Consider the following 27,927-nt stretch of genomic DNA (forward strand, 5'->3'; position numbering starts at 1 on the left):
CAACCAAGCATCCACATGTTAGGGCTCTTTATTTGTATCCAGGGACAAAACAATGCTCATACAGACCGACATATTGGATTAGATGGGTTTTTTTTTATGAGGGTGTAACAGTGAAAACATACCACACTTTATTGTACAGAATCCAAAGTAAAGGAAGAGTAAAGCTGAAAATACTTTACACTAACGTTAAAACTCGATGTGTGACAGTTAAACGCAGGCACATCAGAGGACAATATGACAAAAAATAGAAAAGTCCTCTGGGAAGACTGAATTTGAGCACAAAACATGAATCAAGTGCAAAAGTCCACACTGATAAAAATGTGGCTCTTAAGTTTCAAGCTAAAGCAGAAATACTCAACCATACTCCAGGTATGCTGAAAACCCTTCAGGGATCAAATCTAATCTAAGGGGCAAACATACAACCCATAACTGTACAGTGACTTTTTACTACATTGATTATAAAGTAAACAGTTTATTACAGCTAGAACGTAGGATAATCATTGCTACAATAAACTGCTAAGGACAGTTTTAAACAGAAAACCTGCTGAAATTTCAATCACAAAGTCAGTTTGAAGCTCCTACCTTTTAAATACTTTTGATTTCTGGTAGGAAGACAAACTAGCTGTTTCCACTTACCACAGTACTTTCCCACCATCTTATCAGCTGCAGCACAAAAAAAGGCTGCTGCCATTTGTTTAGTTTACACTGAGCCTCACTCACTATCACTGCCCCCTTCAGTGAGGCTACAGTAAGACACTTTCCTTATTCACTCAGCTGTCCCACCTGTGGAGTGGATATCCTCAGTAAATGATAAGGTAAAAGAAGTGTATCAATCAGCTTACTTTAAGTCATTTTTTTCTGTTTTTATTAGTCATACATCTGAAAGATGTCTCGGTGTACCCAATTTCCCCAACCTGCTGTTTGACCTGGAGTCAGGCTAACAGATACAGATACAGATTGTCAAAGGGGCAACAAGCTTGGTGATACAACTTGAACGAGCTGAAGTCACGTTATCCACATAAACTCAATGAACACACACCTAAACTTCGGAGTCATTCTGTTTCCTTCGGCTAGGAACTGTGGGAACCGGACGTCTCTTCTTTCTGACAGCCGGCTCCGGCTGGCTGGGTTTTTGTCCTCCTCCAGCAGGGACGGGTGGAGGTACAGGGACGGGACGTCGTTTTTTGACAGAGGGGATGCTGTCGGAGCGTTCGCTGAGGATGCCCCTCGCCACGCCCTCCATCTCTGAAAGGGGGATGTGCATGGCGTCGGCCATCTCCTTCTTAGTTACGGAGACAAAACCAGGATCTTTGGACAAGGAGGCCAGACCGCCCATTTCAAGGGCCTGAGGGGAAAAAAGCGAGTTGTTATTTTATTCATATTGGAAAAAATTCAACTTGTTGTATTTTTTTTTTTTATAAAAGTCAAATTTTAAAATTTCAAAATATTATGAACATTTCAGGGGACACGTGTCTCAAAATCCATTTGATAGCAACCATAAACTTTAATGCATTTTATTGGGAGCTTATGTTATAAATGAGCATAAACTAGAAAATAATTGGTAAGTAAATGGAAACTTTTAAATAAAAATGACTAAAAAATTTGGAATTATGTTTGTAATTAGGGGTGGTAGGAGGATTGGTCCAACCCTTACTTATACACATTGTTGTGCAAATAACATAGAAGATCCAACTCTCTCTCCTGCATATTAGACTTTAGGCTTTGGTTCCTAAACATTTTAAAACCAAACCTTAATCGTGACCAAAAATATTGATCCGTTACAGAAGTGGTACAGATTAAAGTGAATGAGTTTCCCTCATTACCTCCTGGACAAGCTGATCGGCTGCAGTCTTTGAGCTCCGACTCCGACTCTCCATCCACTCAGGCTCATAAGGAAACTGCATAAGACATGTAATCATATGTGAAATTTATACTCTGTTCACATCACAAATGTCACAATATCAAGTATGAGTTTAGGAAAAAGATACCTGTGTTTTGTTTGTTTTTACTGTGAAGTTCCAGGAGTGTCTTGGGTCTGGAAAATGAAAACAATGTTGAAAAGCCAATTTTTTAGGGTTTATTAGTCATTAGCTATATTTTATCTTTCACATTTAGGTTAAACCACATGGAGGTGAACTCATTCATGAATTACATGACATTTTAAGCCATTTGGCTGTGTTTTTTTTCCAAGTGTTTCAGAGTAAAGGGGGGCTGAATACGAAAGCACCTCCTCCTTTCGGGATTTTATAAGGTTTAGGAATCATGTTCCTCCACTTCAAAAGGATGTACTAATTTCTTTTGGTCTGTCATATTTTATTGATGCAATACAATAAAGTGTGTGTTTGCATTGTGACAAAATGGGAAAAAAACTCAGGAGCACAGTGCTGTATGTGAAGGGTGTGCAGACATGTCTCTAGGTGTCTTATGTCCTCTGTCGTACATGGTTCTTCGTCCTCAGAGGGATTATAGAACTCATCTGGACTGGCTTCTCTGTCAAAGAAAAATCTGAAACGTAAACATTAAAAGCAATCAGACACAAAAGCTTTTATCACACACATCCAGCCGGATGGGAGTGTGTGTTGCTTGCTACTCACTCTGCGAAGGCGTTGTTGTTTGTGTTGCTTTTTGGTGCTGTTGTGGGGAAAAAGTCTGCGCTGGGCGCCAGGGCAGAGGAGTTGGGGGGAGACTCAGACTGGCTCTCTGAGAACTGGAGGGGCCGCTGGTGGGTCATCTGGGAGTTCTGAGCGTCGGTGGCCTCGGCAGAGAAGGATTCGACTCGGTTGCCAAACAGACCATGAGAACGCTGGAGATACCGATCGCAAAAGCAGGTAAAGTGATGAAATACGCAGGTCCCACTGATTTACAGAATGTGAATGCCACAAATATAACATCTCAATCAAAAAGATTTCTGGTAACACTTTATTTGAAGAGCTGTGCATAAGACTGACATTACACTATCAGTGTAGTGTTATGTCATAAACATAACACAACACCTGTCATGAACATAAAGGAGTCTTTGTGAATGTTTACGACCGTTTTCATGAAGTGTCATAACATAAACATGAACGAGCCTTCATGAATGTTGTCATTAAGTGTCTCTCAGTAAATAATGACACTTTCCTTGCAAATATACATTAAAAGCTGCATAAAAGTACATTAGAACTTGGCATTACTTGGTAACTATACATTTTTATGCAAAGTTGCATTAAAACTTACATTAAAAGTGTAAACTTTGCATTAAAAGTGTCACTATTTACGAATAACACTTCAAATCAACAGTCATAAATATTCACGAAGACTCCTTCATGTTCATGACAGGTGTTGTGTTATATTTATGATGTAACACTACACTGACAGTGTAATGTCAGTCTTATGCAGCACACCCCTTCAAATGAAATGTTCCTGATTTCTTAACTTAAGTCGGAAAATGTAAAACAGCAACCAACACATGCAGGCTTACATGTTGGCAATCCCTGTGCTCTGTTGGGAAATGGGTTTCCTACCTGATAAATGGTTTCTTCTGCAGCTTCGTCCATCGCTCTGTCCATTTCTTCCTCATTCTGCAAGTCTCCTGAAATTGCCCTGTGCATCTCTGGAGCTGCTTCTTCCTCTATGCTCCTCAAACCCGCCTAGAAAATTAAGAGAAAGTGGCAAGAAACTGAAAGTAAGATCCTTCCCATGTTTATGAAAATAGAAAGTTAATAAGATCTCTTCAAGCAACCTGAATCTCTGGACCCGAGGTGCTCTTCTTTGATGGACGGTAGCCGTAATACTCCTCCTGGCGTTTCAGAAACTTTCGGAAATGGTCTTGGAGCAGAAATGTTGCGTAGAATTTCCCCACAGTCACCTCGTCATCTGTAGATCACAGGTCTGTCTATGTGAGAAGTTGGGGATTTTTTCGTAAAGCATCTATCTGCGTCCACAGACTAACCTCCTATAGGGGGGATGACCTGGTCCAGCAGTTTCATACTGGTGCGTTTCCAGATTTTCTTTATAATCGCTCTTAGCTCCTCATTGGCCTGCTCAAAGTTTCCTGTAAAAAGTGTTTGAGCAAGAAAACACAGTAACAGGTGATATTTGAAGGAGTGAATTTCTTCTTGTTATAACCTGAACAGGTTGTTGATGTGCCGCACCTTCAGTTTTGATTTTTAGTGCCGTTCTGACCAGAGCAAACAAGGTGGCGTTGAACGTGACGGTGCCATCGCTGTTGAGAGGCATGTTCATCCCAACCAAACGCTGCAGACAGAAGAACGAGAATCAATTTTCTTCTGTTTTACATTTTTGTTTACAAGAACTCATCAGGGGAAAATAATTCATTCTGTTTGGAGCTTCCAGTTATGAATTTGAGCAATTCACTTTCCAGAGTAGATTTTTAAACATTTTAATTTGATGCACAGCTTTGACTTTATGTGAGACTCTTTTAATCCACATGCATAGGGGTCAAGTTTGCAGGCACTTTATCTATTCTAAAACCATATTTGATGAGTGATTAGGGTGCGGGTCCGGCTGTGTCAAAGTTTCAACCCAAACCAGTGCACTGAAAGAAACTTGGATGTTCAAGAACAACCAAACATCAGTTTGAGCCTCCAGTTGCTCAAACATTAGTGTCCATAGTGTAGCAATTTAACATCATTATGGGACGCAAGACAAATGTTTTCAGGTGAAATGTGTTATGATCAAATGAGACAGGGAATGACTTGTTTCCTTACTTTGACTACAAATATATTTGGAGAAGTCAAGGAAAGACGTTCAAACTAAGACCACAGTAAGAACTGTTGAGCATGGCGGTGGGAGCATCACGATGGCCGATTTGCTACCAGTGGTACTAGTGCATCTGTGCTCATAATAATGAAGACAAAGGTCAGGATTTTCAACTTCACCTAAAACCTGGATAAAACTAGGTTTTTCAGCAGGATCCCAAAAATAAAATAAATCTGGTTTTGGTGCGGACAAATGAGGCTAATCATAATCAAGACGAATTGCTCAAACCCCTTGTCTACACAAGATGTATTGACTATCCTTAAAAGTTGGTACTGTACTAACAAAAAAGAAGTGGTCAAAACATCCAGGTGTAAATATACTAGAAGATTATTAATAGCTTTCCAACATTTCATCAGATATTAGTAGTGTTTCATATTGATCCTGTTTGCATATTGATCCTGTGGGGTTGATGCAAAAACAGCAATAAATTCAAAGTTGTGCTCCTAATTCTTGTTTTCACCAATCATTGAGGTTGCATTATGTAACTAACCTCAAAGAAACGGTTAGGCTTAAACTGTAAACTGTTGCATTTAGCACAGGTTTCTGGATGAGTGTACCTTGCACGCAGCGCGATGTGGACAGAACTTGCCGAAGCCAAGAGGAGGCTGGATCCGTCGCAGCAGCGTCACCACATCCAGATGTTTGATTCTCCCTCTTTAGGTAAGAGAGACATTTTATTTCCTACTATCCATCCATCCATCCATTGTCTGTTCACCCTTGTCCCTAATGGGGTCGGGAGGGTTGCTGGTGCCCATCTCCAGCTACGTTCCAGGCGGGAGGCGGGGTACGCCCTGGACAGGTCGCCAGTCTGTCGCAGGGCAATATTTCCTACTAATGTATTATTTTTGTTTTACATAGATAAATATGAAACGTGAAAGTTTCAATAGTATCCAGACTCACGTGGCCTCGGGGTCGTATTCTGCCCAGATTTTCTTGAACTCGTCCAGATGGTGTGGACCAAGAAGAGACCAATCACGGGTGAGATAGTCAAAGTTGTCCATGATGACAGCAACAAACAGATTGAGGATCTGGATTAGGATGGAAAACAGATAACTGTGTCTACAGCCACTTCTATTTTCACTTTTATATTGTGGTTTTTGCTTAAGTAAGAATGGTTAAAGAAAGGAGGAGTGTTAAAGACGAAGCTGTTTCTGACCAGGAAGGCACAGAGACAGTAGAAGCTGAGGAAGTAAAAGACAGCAAAGTTGGACCCGCAGGTGTTCTCTTCTCCTGGCAGGAAGTCAGATTTGGGGTCACACCTCTTCCCGTACATCGACGCCATCATGACATCCTGCCAAGCCTCACCAGTCGCACATCTGGATACATAAACACACTTTGAACAGTGAGACATTGGCTCAGGCTTTAAATATCAGAAACACATTTTGGAGAAGGTACTCACCGGAATAACATCAGAACGGCCTGAGGGAATGTCTGGAAGTTGTTGTTGCGGTAGATTTGGGTGCCGTCCACTAAGGCTACCTTTCCAAAGATCTGTAGGTTGTTGCCATGCAAATTAAATTCACATCATGTTGGCCCCTCCTGAACCAGATACATAATAACAAAGTTTTGTCTTTAGCAGAATTAACACTGACGGCTGTACCTGCATTCCGATCACAGCATAAATGAAAAAGAGCATCACAATGAGGAGAGCTACATGAGGGAGAGCCTGAAGACAGAAAACAGACGGGTCAGAAACACTGTGGCAAATGGAAATGAAATGATGATAAAGTGAGATGATGAGGACTAAACCTGGAAAGACTTGATGAAGGTCCAGAGCAGGTTACGGATGCCCTCCGAACGGTTCAGCAGCTTGACTAAACGCATAACACGGAAGAGTCGGAAGAATGTGATGGAGACCGAGGCGTTTTCAGAAGCCTGTGGACAAGAGGACAGCTGCTTCGTAGAGGAAAACCACAAAAAAGTGGCTTTTAAATGAGGAGATACTGACTTACCGCAATTTCTTCCATAGGATCTGTCTCCTGAAAAGAGGAAGTTGTGCATAAATCAGTCCTCATTTAATACATTTCCTCGCAAAAGTATCTACAACTCTGTAACTTTTTCACACATTGTCCTTTTGTAATCACAAAGTTCAGTGTACTTTTTTGGGGATTTCATCTCTGGTTGTCCTTGTTTAGCCCCAATTCAGAGAGATACCCCTGAAGAAAATCCAGGGCAATTAATTATCTTTAAAAGTTACTTTATTCATAGGAGTCCCCTTGTTTGGAATTAAATAAAAGTAGTAGTACAGCTGTTCTGTGAAGATCTCACAGATTAAAGCATCCCACAAAACCCTGGTCAGCTGAAAAGTTAAAGTAATGATATCCACCTAAACTAACCAGCTGCTCAAAGACAGCGCTAATCAGAGAAGCAGCCAAGAGGCTCATGATAACTCTGGAGGAGCTTCAGAAATCCACAGTTCAGGTGGGGACACTCTACTGACAGATAGAGTTGATAGAGGGATGACTCAAGTGATACAGGGCAGTTCTGGGAAAAAAAAAAGACATGTAACAGACTGTTAAAGATTTGAGACTGAGGTCCACCGTCATCAATCAGCAGGAAAACAACTTAAAATATACAACCAGAGCTACCAGGGGATGGTTTAACTCAAACTATATTCCTACATGAGAGTGACCCAGTCAAAGTCCAGATCTAAATCCAAGCAAAAACCAGTATAGCAAGTCTAACAAAATGGTCTCTGCTTAACCTGACTGAGCTTGAACTATATCACAAAAGTTTCTTGATGTGCAAAGCTGCTACAAAATGTGCTTTTACAACATGCTCCACAATTTTTTAATTTTTATTAATGAAAATTGTGTTTCATATTTGTTTTACAGTACTTTGTAATTGTACCCTACTATGTTTTGATGCATCTCATCTAATCTTCCTAAAATACATTTGAGCTTTATGGTTGTAGCAAGACACATTATGGAAGAATTCAGTGGTTATGAATATTTTTGCAAGACTGAGACATCAATAGCCGACCTGGTAACTGTAGATTCACAACTTTTAAGGAAGATAACATTGTTAATTCACCAACTTTAATTAATATCATATATTGTAAATTGGTGGATTTAAACTTGTAACCCATGCAAAATGAAACAAATCAACACAATTTGCATCAACAAAATAGCATATTTGTTCTACCAGTCAAGCAGTTATGAGCTCTTAACTTGTTGATGCAAATTGTAAAAACTAACTTGCTGCTGAATATGAGGCTGAATGAGGTTTGTCTCACATTTACACTTTTACATCAACATACACAACTAAAGCAGCGACTCGTCAGAGTGAAGAGAGAGTGTGAAGGTGAAAGAGAGTTTTAGTTGAGAACGCAGCAGAGTGCTCACACAGCAAGGCTCATGCAGCGGTGCAGATATTTACAGCACAGCCATGAAGACAGTACAGTCCTCCACTGGAGTCCAGGGCGGCCTGTGGAGGATAGACATATGAGGAGTGAGGGGGATGAAGGACAGAGAGAGGAGTGATGGGGCATGTGGATAGAACGATGAAAAGGAACTGGAGAAATTTTCAAAAAAAAAAAAAAAATGGGGGAATTTGTGGCCAGTTTATGCATCAAACAAGGACAGCACAGTGCAATCATAGTTGGAGGTGCAACAAAAAGACAAAAATTGACACAATTCTGCTGCGACAAAACATTTAATTAATTCATTTCCTAACTGGAGTTGTGTTCTTTTTAGATGTTCAGAGAACATACACGATGTGTGCAATCTTTATCAAGAGTGAAATGAGTGATAGCAAAAATGATTGTGCTGCTGTGATGGAAGTGAATCAGTACAAAGGAGCTCTAGAAACAAAGCAACGTGATATAGGCAAAACATCAAAAACCTCAGATCAACAAATAAACTCAATCTCTCAAATCAAACTGTAGGCTGAGAACGCCAGGGACTTCAACAACAAACAGCACCTGCAACAACAACCTGAAAAACATAGAGCTCTTTAAGTTTGCCATGAAATATATGTGCTGGTATGTCTCATATACTCACATCAACTTCACTCAGGATGACGTCAACAACGCTACCGATGACTATTATGAAATCAAAGACGTTCCAGGGATCTCCAAAGTAGCCCTGCAGAGAGAGACGAATCATACGGATCAGTACTGGAAATCTCTTTATAAGAACAGGACACATTAGAGTACTCACCCTGACTTTGAAGGCCATGAGCTTAAGTATCATCTCCACAGTGAAGAGCACAGTGAAGATCAGGTTCAGAGTGTCTGACAGCTTGGTAACATAATTCGACTGGTTGCAGTGCTGTTTGAATGGGAGGAAAATCACTTAATTTAATTAGAAATTAATTCAAAAGATCAGATTCTGGAAGATGCAAAACGTGCGACAATTCAAACATTAATGACAGTGTGGCAGGAATACACATACAGTAAATCTGATTGACAAAATTTCAAGGCAGCATGAGGAGGACTTTTGTTTCATATCGTCACCTTCCTAAAGTAATCACCTAAGTCATTTTTTTTCTTTTCCAAAAGTAATTTTGGTAAAATAGTCACTACCTCTTTCTTGCTAAAAGATTAATCAGAAAAAAAGAAAAAACTTTGGGCAAAAAATTACTTAGGCCATTATTTTAGGGAGGTCACAATATCACACATAGTAGACATTAATTATTGCTGCAGGAGAACAACGAGATTTGGAGTCTGGGTTTCTCTCTCTGCTCTTTGGTCCTCCTCTGCCAAAGAGGATCTATAAAGCCTCCATCTACACTCCTCTGCAAACTGGGGTCAAAGTTCAGATATTTTTTGAGATCCTAACAAGATGCTCTCTGTTATAAAAACAATATCTTTTTGCCACTGTCCAAAAGTAAAAAAAGCAAGAGAGAAAATCCTTCCAGTTACAAAGCATCCAAAACTAGAGGAAATAATTGTCAGAACATGCAACGTCTGAGCCAAAAAAACGAGGAACAAAAACGTAAGTCAATAAAAAGAACAAATCTGAACAAACACAACAAAGCTACTAAAACATGAGTGCCACAATTGAAGATTTCAATGCAATACATTGCGTATGTTTAAAGCTTACATTGTCATCAAATCGAGCAAAATCTACAATTTGTAATAATAATATTGAGCAGTATTTTGAATGACATTGTGGGTATTTAAGTTTGGGCAGAACAGAAGTTAATTAAAAACCAAGCTCTACGATTCTGGGACACAAAGACCATGTGAAACACTCTAACTCACCTGCATCCCTAAGCACAATGTGTTCAGCATAATTAAGAAGAACATGAGGTACTCAAAGTAGCATGAGGTGACGATGTACCACACTCTGTATTGGTACGGGTTTTTTGGGATGTAGCACCGAAGAGGGCGAGCCTTCAGAGCGTACTGCACACACTGACGCTGAGGGGGGACAGGACAGACAGGAAGTGAGTGTCAAAGATTAAATAATCTGTGAGTCCACACCTGAGTTACAGATTACAACCACCAGTTTATAAGAATCTTACTTGAATTTTATGTAAAACACCAACACAAAGTGGTGCATAATTGTGATGTGGAAGATAAATGATACATGAATACCAAGATTTTTGACAAAAATTCGAAAAGTGTGCAGTGCATTTGATATTCAGTCCCATTTATTCCGATACCCCTAAAAAAATCCAGTTTAACCAACTGCCTTCAGAAGTCAATCCATCTGTGTGTAATTTATCCAAGTATAAATGTGGAACAAAAAAGTTAAAAAAGAAAGCAAAAGGACAGAAGGAATTGTAAGTTTCCCATTGATAATGAAGAAGATGCAGCAAAAAAAGAAGTCCTCTGATAAGATGAGACAAAAAGTAGCTTTTTGTTGAACTTTCAAAATGCTATGTTTTGCAGAATATGCATGTCTATTGTGATGTTCTGTCAGATAAAATTCCAGTACTTATGCAAGGCATTGTCATCTTTCTGATTCTGTAAAACCGGCAAAAAAAAACTCAAACCAGCATACCTGGTTCTTGTCGAGCTCGCAGTTCTTGTACTCCTGCTCTCCCTGCTCCTGAAAGGTGACGATGACAAAGCCCACAAAGATGTTCATCATGAAGAAGGCGATGAGAATGATGTAGATAATGAAGAAGATGGACACGTCCACACGGTTGTTGTAGACTGGACCCATGTCTTCTTCTGCTGAGTCTATGGCTCTGTAAAGAAGCCTAATAAAAGGAAAAAAAGGAACGGGACAAAGGTAAGAGACAGTCAGTTAATTTAATTCACTGACCAACAAATCACCAAAACAATGACACTTTTTTAAAAATCAAAATATATCCTGAGCTCACTTGGGCCAGCCCTCAAACGTTGAGACGGTGAACAGAGCCAGCATCCCATTGAGCACGTTGTCAAAGTTAAAGTCGCTGTTTATCCACTGTCTTTTCGCCAGAACTGTGTCTTGCAGGGAGTTCTCCATGTGCTTCAAGTAATATCCCCTATGAATGTGCAAAGAGAGTGGTAACATTACAGCTCAGATAAATCAAGTCTATGGTAAGTCAGTGTTGTTTGCCTTACTTGCATTCCTCTGCAGTCACTTTGGTCGGGTCTGTGCAGCTGTAGAATTTGCCCTGGAAGGGAAGAGATGAGTAACTAATTTAATCTTCAAGTAGCGAGGCTTTCATAGTACTGTAGACCAATTTAGAAATGTGGCCTTCACTAAAGCTTACCAAGTAAGCACTATTTTAAAATAAACTACCTTGAAGAGCTGCACTCCAATGCAGGCAAACATGAAATTCAGCAGCATAGTGACCAGGACAATATTGCCGATTGTCTTGATGGCCACAAACACACATTGGACCACATGCTGTAAAAAAAGAAGGGGAAAAAACAATAAATCCTGAGAATAACTTAAAATGACAGTAAAATAGTTAATTAACTTTATAGGGAAAATGCTATATGCAGGGTTTGTGTATTGCTTTAAAGAAAATGCTGATTGTTCTCTTTCATAGCATTCGTTTCGTGTCTCACTAGGGGAACGCCCTGGGCGTGACCTCATCAGAAGCTCCAATTACACTCCGCCAGCCCTGATTGGCTGGGGATAAGTCTGTCAGTGCCAGGGAGAGGGGGCATGTCCCACCCCCCTGCCTATATATAGGACTGGCCCTGCACAGACAGATCATTCAAAAACCTCTTCTCGCTACGAGCAGAAGTCCCGACTGGTTTCTCTCTTTTGCCTGCCGTTCTGGAGCTTAGCTTAACTGTCCATAGATACGAGTGCGAACTCGATCGCCGGGCGCTTTGTTCCAGACTGGTAGTCTATATCGGGAGAAAACTAGCGTTCAGTCTGTTGCAAAACAGCGCTGTTATCTGTGAATAACTGTGCGGAGTAGAAATACGCTTCACTGTTTTTCACTGGAGTAGCAATACTCCATTGGTAGCAATACCGGCAGAAGTAGCGATACTTCACAGAAATCGTTCCTGCAGTTAGCATGGACGCCGGAAAGGCAGACGCTAAAGCGGACGAAAATCCACGTGCTTGCCCGTGTGGAAATAAAATTTCGAGTTGGGACACTCACCAAATGTGTGTGTCGTGTCTCGGCTTAAGGCATGCCCAAGCAGCCCTCGAGTCATCGGAGGAATGCTCTCATTGTAGCCGGCTCTCACTCAAGGTGCTGCGTCGCCGTCTGGCCCGTCAATTGACACTGTCCGGAGGCGACCCCATCCTGGCTTCTGCTGCAGCTAGCCAAGAAACGGCGGCTCAAGGACTGACACCGGTCCCTGATGCAGAACCAGGACCAAGCTGGGGCGATATGCTTGACGCTGTTAACCCGTTGCCACTGGATGTGAGCGGCCATAGCTTCACAGCTTACCCGCTCGATTACCCCATGGCAGGTGACGACGGAGGCTCGGATGCAGATTCTGAGCTTCTCATCACCGACGAAGAAGAAGATGATGAACCGCCTCTTGTGCTCCGAGGTCGGGTTGCAAGACCTACACCTTCGGGCGTCAGCCAGGCCGGTGATGGTGACTCTTCTTCGTCTGCCTTGGATGTGGACCTGCATGACGTGTGTAAACGCGCCGCAGCAAAACTTCATATCCAGTGGCCCGAAGTTCAGGCTGAAGCAGCAAGATCACGTTTCGACGGCAAAAAGCTGCCAAAAGCCAAGAGAACGGGAAAGCAGTTCCTGCCTTTCTTCCCTGAGTTGCTGGAGGAATTTTCAGTTTCCTGGCGCAACAAACCGTACAGGGAGAAGCACCCAGTGGCAGGTGGCTCGGTTCTAGACTGCGAGGGAATGGACGACCACGGTCTCCGCCAAATGCCTCGAGTCGAACCAGTGGTGGCAACGCACCTTCACCCGAAAACTTCTATGTCTTCGGGTGGGTTGGCTCCATCCCTCCCTTCAGCAGCGGACCGCTTCCAATCAAACCTGACGGAGAAATCCTACAAGGCGGCCGCTCTATCAGTTCGCGCCATGAACGCTTCTTCCATGCTGATGGCGTATCAGGCGGAGCTGGAGGAGGAGATGACTGCATCACCGGACGCTACACTGTGGGAAGAAGTGTGTATCATCACTGATCACTGTCTCCAGCTCCATAAGGTAGCGATCCAGGCTATGGGGAGAACTATGGGGCTCATGGTTCTACAGGAAAGAGCTAGATGGTTAAACTTAACCACGCTTTCCACCAGGGAAAAGGAGGACCTCCTCGATACCCCCATCACCCCGCAGGGCCTGTTTGGTGCAGCTGTTACATCTATGCAAAAGAGGTGTGAGGAAAAAAAAGGGACGATGAGGCTTTAAAGCTGTGTCTCCCAAGACGGGCGCCGGTGCACGCAGCCACCAGCCCCACATCCCAGCGCCAAACCTTTGCCCAGGCTGCGGCGCGTTTGCCTCCCACTTTCAGAATCCCTAAATTGCCGAAGACCCAGACGGCCGCTAACCCTCCTCCGAAAGGCGCTGCTGCTAAGGGCTCGTGGCCGAAGAAATCCGAAGCCACCCGCTTGGATCAGCCGCCACCCGGGTCCACCCAGACGGTGAGGAGGAGGAAGCGTTTGGCCTGACAGCTTTTTGGAAGTCAGAGAGCGAGCTGGACTCGTCCTCAGACACGGCTCCGTTACCGAGCCCTTCCATAAAGTTCAGCAAAGTTCGGCGCACAAACGAGGGGATGTTCGAGCCCGCTCAGCGCGCACAAAACGGGAACCGTGTTCAGTTCGGGATGTCCCGCGTTGGACCCAGTTCATGTCCCACAAGCACTGTTTTATGTCACAAGGTGTTGGGGTCATGTTCGGCGATAGACTTGGTGTCTTTTAGCCCCCCACCTTTTTCCTCAGCGATGCAGGAGCGTCTTCATGGACTCTGTCCAGTTCGGGCCCTGCACACTTATATGGATAGGACCAAAATATTGAGGAAAAGTGACCAGCTGTTTGTTTCTTGGGCGAAAGGTCACCTTGGTAAACCTGTATCAAAACAGCGACTTTCACATTGGATAGTTGCTGCAATTGCTTTAGCTTACACCTCTAAGGGACAACAGCCTCCTGAGGGCCTTCGTGCCCACTCTACACGAGGGGTGACCACCTCATGGGCCCTTTTTAGAGGAGTTTCCATCCAGGAGATCTGTGCCGCAGCAAGCTGGGCTTCTCCCCATACATTTGTTCGGTTTTATAAGCTTGATGTCACAGCTCAACCACTGGCTCATTCAGTGCTCAGCTTGGCATCAGTGCCACCAAGCACCCATCAATGACTCATATTGTCAGCAGTCGGTCTTGGGTCTGCATCGCAATCCGGGAGTCAGGATTTTCCCATAGTGAGACACGAAACGAATGCTATGAAAGAGAACTTTAGGTTACTTTCGTAACCCCGGTTCTCTGAGTAGCATGAGTGAGTGTCTCACCTAGCCACCCTCCTTGCTCATTTGTAGCGAGGAAGAGGGTGTGAGTTTTTTGAATGATCTGTCTGTGCAGGGCCAGTCCTATATATAGGCAGGGGAGTGGGACATGCCCCCTCTCCCTGGCACTGACAGACTTATCCCCAGCCAATCAGGGCTGGCGGAGTGTAATTGGAGCTTCTGATGAGGTCATGCCCAGGGCGTTCCCCTAGTGAGACACTCACTCATGCTACTCAGAGAACCGGGGTTACGAAAGTAACCTAAAGTTTTCTTGGCAAAATAAAACCCATACCCAACATAACAAACTGCTGCGTGGCTGTTTTATTGGCAACACAGAAAAGAATAGAGTAAGCATAAACCATAAAGATTCAAAGAAGAAAAGTGGGTTAAGGGTTAGTGAGCGTAAACAAAAGGAAAGAACACATTTTCCCTTATACCCCTCCAAAAAGCTCTCAAAAGTAATTTTGTCCCATTTTCATGAAAAAAAAATCTTGGCAAAAAAACACACACACACAAAAAAAATAGAGGACACAAAACATTACTACAAGCTCTAATGGAATCAGTATCGAGCCAACTGGGGCAACCCTAGGTATTGTTTGTAAGCATAAAGTTGGACGATGTTTTTGCAAAGTTTTTGCTTTTTGTGACGTCTCAGTCATTACTAAACATTTGCTGTAGTAAACCACTCTCTCTAAATTTTTCTACTGCATATTACGTCACAGTTATTAGTAACAGCTGCAACTTTTTCCTGTGCATGAGCGTAAATATTGATTATAAATCGTTTATTTGATTTCCCTTTAAAAGACTACTTATGTGACTTTTTGTGAAAAGACGACGTGTTGAGAAAACTAACTGGAGTTGGATTTTTTAGTAAAATCCTTATGAGTGAACAATAAATTAATTGCATAGAAATTTGTGACTTTTATTTGTGACTTTTAGCTTTTAGCCAACAATGGCATGGCTCACTTGTATTAAAAGTTCTGCTGATACATTCATTGGGCAAAAAAGGAGCGTTGTTGCCTCATACGCATCAGAGAAACACAATTGGTGCAGCTGAATGCTGCAATAATTTAAGTTTTTTTGTCACAAGCAGTGGCAGTCAGTGTAAATGGTTCTAAGATCTCTGGATAGTTTAAGTTGTAAAATTGATGATGTATTTGTTTTCCATCACTCAAGTCCTCTTACTGTTTTATGTTCTCTTGTATTCATCTCATGAAACTTCAGAAAAGTCTTGAATGACTGAGAAAACTACCAAAGGGTGCATGTTTTCTGAGATATTGAAGTTATTTCACTTTCAGTGGAGCATTGTTATCTTTAAGTGTCACTACTTTATTTACCTTTAAACCTTTTGCTCTGTTGATGGCTCTGAGAGGCCTCAGCACCCTCAACACCCTGAGAATCTTCACCACAGAGATGGCGCTGGATCTGCAAACGACACACAAATAAGAACATTCTCACTGGTATTAGGATTATAAACGGCTGTAAGCAATCACTTAGTTTATCTTCCTAACTGAGTGATTGTTAAATGTAAACTCACTCCATTCCCATAGACAGGAGTGACACTGTGACCACAATCAGATCCAGGATGTTGAACGAGTTACGACAAAAAGAGCCTTCGTGCATGAACGCACCATACACAGTCATCTGCCACAGAGAACAGTGCAGTTACACACAGCAGTGCTGAATTAAATTTGCATTTTTTATGTGTTTATGCTTTAAAAACATATATTGTGCCTTTTTTAGACAATTTTCCTCCTTAAGAATAATTATTGGCTATTATTGTAATCTTTGGATCAATTTTACATTGCATCTGACTGAAATGTAAGATATTGTTATGTTAGCTTTTTTTAATAAGACAGTGGCTCACTTGTGTTATTGATTTCATATGACAGTTTAAATCTTGGATCTACCTTCAGCACAATCTCAATGGTGAAAACAGTTGTGAAGACAATATCAGCGTAGGCTAAGATCTGAGAAAAAGCATAAAGAATAACAGCTGTCAGTCATTTGCCGCCTTCATTATTCTGTAACTACGGTCCAGAACTTTGCATTAGGCCTGCATGTCACCTGGTTTCTATAGGATTTTGGATCGATGGGATCTTCAGCTGCCAGCGAGATGGACGAGAGCAGGATGAAGAGGAGGATGAGGTTGGTGAAGGACGAAGCGTTGATGATCTTGTAACACAGCTTACGGAACCTGGATACCAAGTAGAAAATTAAAGATATCGAACTGCAAAATTTAACAGAATGCTACATGAATCTTAGGAGCAGGTTGAATCATCATACTTGTTCTGAGGACCAAATATAAAAAAGGAGCTAGCTTCTGGCAAAGGAACGGCTTCTTCCTTGAGCTGCAGATCGGCCATTGGTCGGGGCCGAGGACTGATTGGGATTTCAGGTTCTTCCTCTTCATCATCACCTACAACATATTTATGTTGCAGCTGAAACTTTAGGAAGTTAATTTTACAGCGTTCAAGGCAAAGTGTTAAGTTTGTGAGGCAGGGACACAAGGTTTTCTAAAAATGTTTTTACACACATCTACATGACGCGCTCTTAAAATAGCTTATAATCTTATGTCAAAACAGACTAAACAAGTTAGTGCTAATGTATAGCAGGTCAGCAAATTAAAACTAGTGCCGCATTAAAACTATAAGCAGGAGCAAGATGTGTTAGTTATCCCTGTATTGGAGCAGCACAGTAAGGCTGGATCAGATAGACCATGTACGATTAATGAAATTATTATTTTAATTAAGTGTCAGACCTCTTCTATACATGTAATCAGTATCAGTGGCTAAAAATCTTTACCAGGACCTCCCAAACATTTCACCAGAAAACAGGAAATAGCTGGGGTTGCTAAGCTTACAGTACAACTAAGAGCTGGGATAATAAACATATGTAAATTTCTCCCATCAGCATTCCAGGTTGTATAACAACCAGAAAAATCTTTGAGTCAAAGAGAATCCTCAGCATTTTTTGTTTAACCTGGGAAATCAGCAGGTGGAAATGGATCCTTCACTTCATTGACATTTGACTCAAATTCATCGATTTTGAGCTGAGAAAAAAAAAAGATAAATGTTAACTAAACATATTTGTACTACCTATTGTGTAATATGACACCAGAGAGAATACAAACTTTGGCTGTAGTGGGCATTCCCTCCATTTTGGCCCTCTGCTCAGCCAGTTTCTTTGCTATCCTCTCCCTCTCCTCATCAGTCTTTTCAGGCATTTTGGACCTACGGGGCAAAATGAAAGGCAAAGTGAATAAACTATAGCAATGTGCAGACACACCGGCAACTCTGTCTCTTGAAAGTTTCTTCAAACTTTTTAACTTCCCTACCACCACAAAGTAATGGGGAAATAAACTTGAGATCCAATTTATTGGATAGAATACCAGCATTTCAATAAGTCAGTATAACACAATGAGAACTTATTGTTGTCATTGTGTGACTTTTGTTGTCACACAATGACAACAAAAGTTTGCTGTTATTCACCTTAGCAGCTTCTTTCTCATCTTCTCTTCTGCCTTTTCCTTCTGAGCTGAAGTCAGACTCTCAGCCTCTGCCAGGTTGTCCACCGCAATGGCCAAGAATACATTGAGGAGGATATCTGGTCGCAACAAGCTCAGGAAGACAAATAAAAAAAACCTTAATTGGTGTAATTTGATGTTTTAAGATGAAGATAATATTTTTGTGTGACATGAAGGATACAGTTTCCACAGACGAAAAGGATAATGAAATAGATGGAAACTAGAATCCCAGGAATCTCAGGCCCTCCATATGCCATTATACCATTGTACATGATGTTGGTCCATTCCTCTCCTGTAAGGATCTAAGAAAAAAAATAATTAAAAAGTAATAAATGTCGTTATGTTGCATTGGAGATGCTTTGAATAATGACATCCTAATGAGCCTTACCTGAAATACACTAATCAAGGCCTGAGGAAAGTTGTCAAAGTTACTGCGCCTGGGACGGTTGTAATCAAAGTTGAACTTCCCTCCAAACACCTGCATTCCCAGGAGTGAGAAGATGACAATAAAGAGGAAGAGAAGGAGGAGCAGAGAAGCAATGGAGCGAACGGAGTTGAGGAGAGAGGCCACCAGGTTGCTTAGAGAGGTCCAGTACCTACAAAAGCAGTTTAGAGATGGCAGAGTACGGTTCCAACCTGCAGGGCAATGGCGTTAGAAGAAGATAGACCTACTTTGTGACTTTGAAAATCCTCAGTAGCCGAATACACCTGAGCACGGAGAAACCCAGAGGAGCCACGGCTCCTACAGACAACATGATCATCTCCAGAATGCCGCAGAGCACGACGAAGAAGTCGAAACGGTTAAACAGCGACATGAAGTAAGCTCTGGGTCCCAGAGCGTACATCTTCACCAGCATCTCAAAGACAAACAGCACCAGCAGGATTCGGCTCGCTACATCTGCAGAGATAAAAGAAGAGAGAAAGACTTTAAGACTGAGATGTTTGCAATAAATCTGAAGAAAACACAAAATGAATTACTAACCTTGCAGAGACGTCAGGGAGTCAGGCTGTCGGTGGTACTCTGTGGCTATGGTCAGCGTGTTGAGGAATACGAGGAACATCACAGCCCAATAAAAGCTCTTGGTTTTCACATAAATCAGACACTTCATCCTGAAGAAACGATTCCAGCGAAGGCCCAGCCGGCTAAACATGAAAATAATCCGTCATCATAGCCAAACAGCCATAAAAACACCATGCCAGAGGTGGTACATTTATAAAGTAAGAGACTCACTAATAGTAGATGATACGACTCTTTCCTTCCAAGTCATACAGGCTGTCTGTGTCAGAGTCTCCACTGGTAAGAGGCAGAAGGCCTAAAAAATAGTCACAAGTTTGAGGAGTCTCAAAACAGCAAACTTTTGAGATTTCATATGATAAATCAAGGCAAAGCAGCACATCACAATGAAGTGAAGGGAAGTTTTCAGAAATATTTAGAAATTAAAATCTGAAAGGCTTGGCATGGATTATTGCCAAACCTTCAGTGGTATTGGCCTCTTGAGGAGCTGTGCCTGGTTTCCTCCAAATATGAGTTTTCATATTTGTGTCAATTAGTCCAGATTTTTGTTTCTCTTAGTCTGAGAGTCGTTCAGCTTCTTTTTGGCACACTCCTTGGAACCTTCCAGATGCACTGTATGTGTTCATTGGTCCCTTTATGATGCAGTTTCTTTGTTTAACAACCACTAATAGACATCTAAGAGCTTCAAAATACGGATTTGTTTAAACTAATATTAAACTACACAAAGGTGGGCTTAATAGGATTCCAGTAAAGGGAGATAAGTATAATTTTTGTGTTTTCAGTCTCCGTTTGTAAAAAATGTCGAAAAAATAGACATCATTACTTCTTTTCAGTGATAGACTACTTTTTGTTATATTTTACTAAGAGCTTATATAACTACACAAGCTCCCTGTAAAATACATTAAACCCTGGTTGTACTTAACTAAATTTGGAAAGCGTCAAGAGACATATTCTGAAAGGCACTCTCCGTGGTTCAGAGAGCTCACCTTTGCCTTCTCTGTCAGCATCAAGGACTTCAGCATGAGTGATCCACTCCATGTAGCCATGGAGGTCTTCATCCAGCTGCTGACGCTCCCTCAACTTCTGATACTCTCCTCGTGACCTGGCCTTCTCTCGCTCTTTGGTAAACTCTCTGGGTAGTAAAGGGGTAAAGAAAGTGTTAATTTATCTGATGAAGCAGTACAAGCACAAGTGTGAGTAGAAATAACACAACAGCTGCCTTACCCACTAAGAACACCCAGGACAAGATTAAGCACAAAGAAGGAGCCCAGCAAGATGAGAGGAACGAAATAGAGCCAGGGCCATTCGTTTCCGATAGCATCATTCACCTGAGAGACAACTCAAGACTGTCAGTCAACATAGACAGGTCACAACTCGTTTAACGTGCAAAGTCATGAATGCTGCTGTAGGTTACTGACCCAGTAAAGGACTTTGGTCCATCCCTCCATGGTGATGCACTGGTAAACTGTCAGCATTGCGAAGCCAATATTATCGAAGTGAGTGATGCCGTTGTTGGGACCTTCCCAGTTAGGCCTGCACTCTGAACTATTGATCGTGCAGCGGCGTCCGTTTCCAGCCTGAGCACACGGAGCAGGCAGCTCACCTTCTGCTGTTGCATAGATGTCTGTGGATGAAAGAAAGAGGCATCAGTATGGGACGCTGATGTCGGACTTGTGCGTAATGTGGTTAAATGTGTCCTTCGTTGAATACTTGTGCCAGTGTAGTAACAGGTCTTATGCATTTTGCATTTGAACAACTCCAGTCCCATAATGGCGTAGATGGTGACCAGTAAGAACACCAGCAGGGCAATGTGCAGCAGAGGCAGCATGGCTTTGAGGATGGAGTTCATCACCACCTGAAGGCCTGAGAGTGAAAGTATAACCAAACAAGAGATCAGTGAAGTGTCCGGAAACAGAGCCAACATTTATTACCAGTACTCCAAAGTAAAACTAGGCAATATATTTGTTTGCACTCATCATCATAATATCAGTATTTACAATATTGCAATTGCAAATTATTGCTTGTATGTAGGGCTGCACAGTGGTACAGTTGGTAGCTCTGTTGCCTTGCAGCAAGAAGGTCCTGGGTTCGATTCCCGGTCCGAGGTCTTTCTGTACAGAGTTTGCATGTAAAATCCGTACTCTCCGGGTACTCCGGCTTCCTCCCACAGTCCCACAAAACATGACTGTCAGGTTAATTGGTCTCTCTAAATTCTCCCTAGGTGTGAGTGTGTGTGTGTGCATGGTTGTTTGTTCTGTCTGTCTCTGTGTTGCCCTGCAACAGACTGGCGACCTGTCCAGGGTGTACCCCGCGTCTCGCCCAGAATGTTAGCTGGAGATAGGCACCAGCACCCTTCCTGACCCCACTAGGGACAAAGGTGTTAGAAAATGGATGGATGGATGGATGCTTGTATGTAAAGTTTGGATAATTCAAGAGCCACATAGTCATGCTCTGCATTTTGGTAAAATATCCAGCTGCATGGATAAATTCTAGGATGGTACGATAAGGACAAAACACAAAATGGTCAAGAATCGTTTTCACAAAAGTATTCCAACTTCTTGTTTGACTGATATTGTGATTCAAAAACATAGACGTCCAGAATCAGCTGATAGAACATGTCTTTGTACTGTCTGGGACTTAATGTCTGCTGCAGCTCCACTGAGACACACAACTGCAATTTGCACAGCCAATTTTCTCATAGCCGCAACTCAATGTCAAGTGTGCAGCTAGCAAAGCTGCATAGAAAGTTGTGCATGCTATGTTGTTGATCTCACAAATATGTTTCACAGTGAAAGAGAGATGTTTGGCTGCTACTGTTTATTGTGTGTCTATGTCATTTGAGCTGCTCTGCAATCTGCTTGGATTCCCTAAGCTGTCTAGGGAGAGCTGTGCTGCAAACAAATGAAACACTAATCCTGTATACTTGTTCCAATGTGGTGGCACTGGCACAAGTATTCAGTAGCTTTTAAATAGGTTTAAAGTAGCAAGACTTTTTAAAGAAAGTGCTAATTTTATTTAATAGGAGAACAACGTTTGCTGTAGGGTTTGTCTGCACACAATTAACTTGAACCACATTGAAATTATCGACTGAATTATCTAAATGAGTGATAAAGAGGAACCAGGTTAGTCAAGCACTTCTGCAAATCTCTCTCTCAAGAGTGTCAGATATTTAATTGAAACTACATATTTACATCCATTGTCTATAAAAACAATGTGCAGACACTGAACTGCCAGAATAATGAGAGGGGCACTTTCTAAAAAAACTCCTTTCAAATTTAGAAGCATCCATATATTTTATTTTTAAGTTAGAATTCAGGACATTTTTCCTCAAGCTTCTTGCAATAGTTTCCAAGAACTTGGGCCCATTCCTGAATCAGGTTTGTAAGTCTCTTTGTTCACACACACCTTTCCAGCTCTGCTCCATGAATAAGCAAAACTGGCCTGCATCTTCACAAGATTTTTCTGTATTTCTTCTTAGATAACTAAATTTTGCACCAAAACACACTGATGTTTGAGACATAAAACCTATTTCCTTCAACAACAGCATGACGGCTGGGCATTCAATTGTTTGTTGATATTTTTATTTAACTTGACAAAAAACTTAAAACATCATCATTTGGGCGTTCCAAAATAATTTAAAGGCCTATCAAGTGTGCGCAAACTTATGAATTTGAAGAAAAAAATTACAAACTTCTCTAATATTATCTCAGAAATGTTGGGAATGATAATGATTTTGCAAATAAATAAATAACTTCTTTCTTACTGTCAGTCCTGCACTTTATATTTTATATTTAGATTTATATTCATATTTTATACTGTATTTTATTTTATTCTGGAGTAACCTCACAACATTGGAAGCTCAAAACACTGTCCTGAGCCGTATGCAACGAAATTTCGTTCTGTATACACCCTATGCATGCAAAGTGACAATAAAGTCAGTCTAAGTCTAAGTCTAAATCCTCGCTGAACAAAAACAGGAAACAGTGAAAATGGGCCGTGTTTTTATACATTGTAAACATCCAGTTTCCACGGGCTCTTACTAGGTACTCCTGAAACAAGTCGAAGGGGCCGCAGTACTCTGAACGCTCTCAGTGCCTTCATGTCAAACCCCCCACCCTTTTCCTTCTCCACTCCTGCAATCATGTTTATGGTATCCAAGCAAAAGGTGAAGAGTCTGCAGGAGAAGATAACAAAAACTATAAACATCTAAAACATCAAGTCTGTTATATTAGAACAAAATAAGCATCACAAAGAAAGAATTCAGAGAACAAATAATTTTATCTTTAACTTACTGCGTAAAAGTAAGGGGACAGGCTCTTTGGTAAAAGACATATCTAGCTGCTGCACAGAGCTCGTCTTACCCCATGAAAACGATGACAAAGTCCAATATGTTCCAACAGTTCCTTAAATAGGCCCCTTCATGGAACACCAGCCCATACGCTATGATCTTCATGAAGCACTCGAACGTGAAGATGATAAGGAAGATGTACTCCAGACTTTCCTGCAATAAGACAAACAAATCAGACAAATTGAAACAGTCTAGTTATCACATAAAATTCTCTTAATAGAACATAAATAATATATTAAAGACTCGGAACGTAAAACCTAAAAAAGACTTGTATTTGTTGTCATGTCTTAAGATTTTATCTGAGTTTTTCACTAAAATAATATTCTGTGTTTCTTAGCCTGTACACACATTTAACCGTGGACTGGTGTAAACCGAAGGCAGGAGGTGATTTATGACATCTAACCTACAGAACAGAGCAGCTTAGTTTTCCTCAAGTATCATGACTTCATAAAAAAGCAAATCAGGCATCATAAATCAAGGATTTATTTGACTTGTGGTGTAAATCCCCCATGGTTGTTTGTTACATTCAGTCAGATTCAGGCGTCAGCACCGAGCTGCGACTCGGCAGAAACAAAACATTTAGTAACATTCTTGTGCCGAATTCCTAAACGTCACACATTTCTAAACGTGGTCAGCTGAAAGTCTGCGTTTGTTTCAGTGCTGCGACTTTTTAGTGTTTCTGTGTTGGGTTACGTGAGAAAGCATTTCTGGACTCGATCTCACTCGACCTACTTCTGACAGCAGCAGGGGGGTGAATCATATCTTCTTATTTTTCTCCCGTCTAAAGAATGACAGTGAGGAGTAGGAAAGCTGTGACAGGAGGCAGGTCACAGCAATTCAGGCAAACAAACAGGATTGGACTAAAAATAGGTAAAATGATTGTATGTCAACAAGACTGACGTGTTTATGAAGAATGTATTCATTTAATGTAGGAAGGCAGGTGTCAGGTGCCTTCTACTTCATATAAGCACAATGCAAGTCTCAAAGACGGAGTCCAGAAAAAATTGCTTAAAAAAATTTAAACATATTCAACATATATGTTCAATTTGCACAGGGGGAACATGCAAACACCATGCAGAAAGACCCCAGGCCTGGAATTGTGCCCAAGATCTTCTTGCTGCAAGACAACAGTGCTACCGACTGAAACACTATGGAGCTTTATAAATCCATTTTTAAAATTGTTTTCAAATAGAGATGTTGCTTTAAAATAATCCATCAAGGCATTCTTTTTATCATTTACAATTTCTGTGCATCCTTTGCACTTTCAATCATTCTGTAATTTTTTTTAGAATGCTTCAACTTTGTAACCTCTGTTTAGGTAGTATGACCCACAGCCTCACCATAGTAAAAAAAACACTCATCTGTGGAGCTAAAATAAAAATTTTTATATAAATATGTAAAACTTTTTAACATATTTGTTAAAACTGTCACTATGTCATGACAGCATAACATGAGATAATCTGTGAAAAAAATGAGCTCATCTGCCTCTATCCTGTGGTCCTATTGCCATTTGCAGAAATACACCACTTAGTCAGAAACAACCAATCACAGTCAGAGGGAAATTCTTTTTGCTGTCAATCATACTTGTGTACATGCTGCTCAATGTGCTAATGGCAGAGAAACAAATCCGTTAAAATTTCCATTACAGGAAAAACCGTTTATTTGCCATCATCTAACTAGCCTGCGCCGTCACTGCAGGCTCCACTGTGGGGAAGTAAGAGTTGCCTAGGAGAAAGCCAGGGGACGAGTTTGAGCACCGTGTTCCTGAGTGTGATAGACAGTGCTAAGACAATTGTCAATCACAGAGGTGGGCACAGAGGAGCTCAATATTTTCACAGATTATCTGTCTCAAACTATACTCTACTCTATAGTCGTGAGAGTATACTGTTTTTTATACAGTAAAAAACAGTAAAAATTGTTTTTAAAAAAATTAAGTTATGTAATGTTAAAGACTGAAAAGCAGTCTTTTGGTCTAGGCTGCATTGAAAACATGCACACTTTATTCTTGTAAACTGTCAAAATATGTGTGGTTTCTGCTCATCATATTTATTGGTATGCTTTTGCACTGACTGCTTCACAAGCCAGTGATCAGAACTACAAATAATAAGATCGTGCAAGGATGAACAAAGAGCACTTTTGTTCATTGACCCTGGACAAACGCAGATGGGACTCCAAATAAAGAACTGAGTTGTATCTGGTAGCGTGGCTCTCATACCAAAAAGCAGCTGAAGCCCTTAGTCATTTAGCATCATACTGTCCAGCAAATCAACACACATCTATAGCAATCTGCTTCATCAGGCAGCAAAGTCATTGACTTGGCAGAAACACAGGTCCAAGTATAACTAAAACGCTGGCAAATGTTCATGGCTTGTTCCTCGTTTAAAGGTTCTTTGTTCTGCTTACCAAGTTCTCGTTGGTGTTGTTGCTGTCTTCTTCAGGCATGGGCAGGAACACAGCCAGAGCCACACAGTTGGCAAAGATGGTTAACAGGATGATGATTTCAAAGGTTCTGGGTGAGGAAGGCTCAGGATCATAACAATGCATGAGTTTAAAGATAACTTTCGTTATGTGTGAGTAATGGTCTGTTTTTTTGTGATACATCTGTATAGTGTTACAAAGCATATCAAACAGATGAGATGCAGTGATCTCTGGCATTAAATCCTCTCTGGCAGAGCTGTTGGGAGTGAATGTAATCCTGTCTGGTGTGATGCTTCATTCTCATCCATAGGGGGCTCTACGACAAAATTCCCCTGCCTGGTCAGCATCATGTCTTTCTGTGATGTGGAGGAACAGCTGTAGAGCCCAAGAATATGACAGGCCATTTAAACCGGGGCCTGTTCGTCAGGGAAAAAATGTTTACAGTCAGACTGTAAGACGTTTATTTCTACACAAGTCAATTTATATAAAAGCTAAATGCTTTGTTCTTATTAATTTGCCCCTCTTATAGAATCTGTACTGTTGCATTACATTCAACAGTAAACAGCCGACCATATACAAGGCATGTAAAAGGTTTATTTTATAATATTCCTATAATATTCACAATCTTATGAACTACAGTCATGTTCAACAAACCAGAATATGTGCTAAAATGGCTTTCGCCTGTCAGATTAGAAGTATTTTTTGAAAATAACTCTTAAACAAGTATTTAACATACTTATAATTAAGCCCACATTTCTGTTAAAAGGTGTGTTTTTAATGATCTGATGTGATATTCTAATCGTAAATATTTTTTTTCTGGTGTAAAATAAATATTTTCTGACATATAACCAGTGCTACAATCACATAAACAATGATATTTTGCTATTATTCTGAATAAAAATGTATAAAATCAAAGCTGAATGCTGAAAGCAGCCTGCGTTTGGTTCCCAAATCTCACCAGACTTCCTGTATTTCAGTAATTTTTCCACATAAACCAGCAGAATTGAAGGCATTCAGCTCATTAATTAGGAAGCTGATTGCTTTTATGTGCCAGATGGGGACAGATTGGGATGAACTGGCTCCAACAGAAAATCAGAGGCTTACAAATATTGAACCACAGTCGTTACAGAAGTCTTCATAATGTCGTGATCACCGGATTACAGATTTAAAAGTAACTTGATTCAATTCCCTGGTGGAAATGTGATGTGATAACTGTATAACCTAATGAATGTGTTAAGGGTTTTATATTTCAGTCTACAAAGGATACTTCCACTCCACAATGTTGATGCAGGCCTTTCGGAAAGGGTTTTTGAGGGAGAAGAGGAAGAGGGTCCTGGCAGGTCGAGGGTTTCCACCTGTGGCCTGAAGCCGCTTCAGCTTCTCTCTCTGCTTCTTCTTCAGTTCCTCCTCGTTCATGATGACCGGCTTGGCCGCATCCGCGTTGGTCGCCATCTTGACGCCTTCACCGTACACAACCTTTCCACAAAATCCACTAAAATAAAATCAGGGGTTGATGTAAAATCCCAAACTCTGGTTCAGTGCAGATCTTCCTCAGTGAAGGCCTCCAGAATAGTCTTTCATGTGCGCGGGTTCCCCCCCGCCGCTGCCGCCCTCTTCTCTCCCCTCTAACTTCGTCTCAGAGCCAAGGACTTCTCCTCCAAGCCGAGGGCCCTGGACAGAAAAAGCTCACCGCTGTGGAGAAAAATAAAAGAGGCCCAGAGTGGCTGGAGGAGCAGGTGGTCCTGCAGCATGTTTAAATTTAGACCGTAAAGCACTGGCAGGCCATGCTTGGGGATAGTTGGGAGGGTCAGAAGGGGAGGACAGTAGTAGAAGGGGCAGGACGGATGTGAATTATGTGAGAAAGCAATACGAGCGGGAGAAGAACCTGCAGCAAACAAACCTGCAACTTAGCCTGAAACTACACTGTAAAGCAAAAATAAAAACAAAGTGGCCAAATAATGTGAAAGTCACCCAGCGTGTTTTTAATGATGTGCATTCTTCTGCAGGTGGAAAATTTTCTAAAGTAACATGTTAGATGCAGGAAATGA

At 41.4% G+C, this 27,927-nt stretch overlaps 1 protein-coding gene across 1 annotated transcript; it reads right to left on the reverse strand.

The window, feature by feature from the left end:
• Positions 1-10: 10 nt before the first annotated feature.
• LOC114148648 (dihydropyridine-sensitive L-type skeletal muscle calcium channel subunit alpha-1) lies at positions 11-27,605 on the reverse strand. Its single transcript, XM_028024060.1, has 45 exons — positions 27,147-27,605; positions 25,865-25,970; positions 23,475-23,614; positions 23,154-23,287; positions 20,824-20,976; positions 20,532-20,737; positions 20,338-20,441; positions 20,100-20,245; positions 19,330-19,411; positions 19,081-19,241; positions 18,771-18,996; positions 18,487-18,694; positions 18,280-18,400; positions 18,064-18,178; positions 17,706-17,805; positions 17,555-17,624; positions 16,859-16,991; positions 16,640-16,769; positions 16,483-16,542; positions 16,110-16,216; positions 15,910-15,997; positions 11,445-11,552; positions 11,264-11,316; positions 11,038-11,184; positions 10,713-10,914; positions 9,968-10,126; positions 8,922-9,032; positions 8,763-8,846; positions 8,140-8,187; positions 6,714-6,740; positions 6,511-6,636; positions 6,362-6,427; positions 6,161-6,252; positions 5,918-6,077; positions 5,662-5,789; positions 5,319-5,415; positions 4,134-4,236; positions 3,932-4,033; positions 3,722-3,855; positions 3,504-3,629; positions 2,595-2,803; positions 2,441-2,505; positions 1,989-2,035; positions 1,824-1,898; positions 11-1,345 (listed from the first exon to the last, which is right to left on the reverse strand). Exons 1-45 carry the CDS (start codon positions 27,329-27,331, stop codon positions 1,040-1,042), a joined length of 5,550 nt encoding a protein of 1,849 aa, XP_027879861.1. The 5' UTR covers positions 27,332-27,605; the 3' UTR covers positions 11-1,039.
• Positions 27,606-27,927: the final 322 nt, after the last annotated feature.

This window comes from Xiphophorus couchianus, chromosome 1 (assembly GCF_001444195.1).
Source record: "Xiphophorus couchianus chromosome 1, X_couchianus-1.0, whole genome shotgun sequence".
NCBI classification, from domain to species: Eukaryota; Metazoa; Chordata; class Actinopteri; order Cyprinodontiformes; family Poeciliidae; genus Xiphophorus; species Xiphophorus couchianus.

What these genes read in the sequence shown, in the direction of transcription:
- LOC114148648 (XM_028024060.1), bottom strand. Translation starts at nt 27,331, where the DNA reads ATGGCGACCAACGCGGATGCGGCCAAGCCGGTCATCATGAACGAGGAG. An exon ending in CCTTGATTAGTGTATTTCAG is followed by an intron (nt 18,401 to 18,486) that starts GTAAGGCTCATT and finishes TTTTTTTCTTAG; the next exon opens with ATCCTTACAGGAGAGGAATG. An exon ending in GCCGTTCTGATGTTATTCCG is followed by an intron (nt 6,078 to 6,160) that starts GTGAGTACCTTC and finishes TTATGTATCCAG; the next exon opens with ATGTGCGACTGGTGAGGCTT.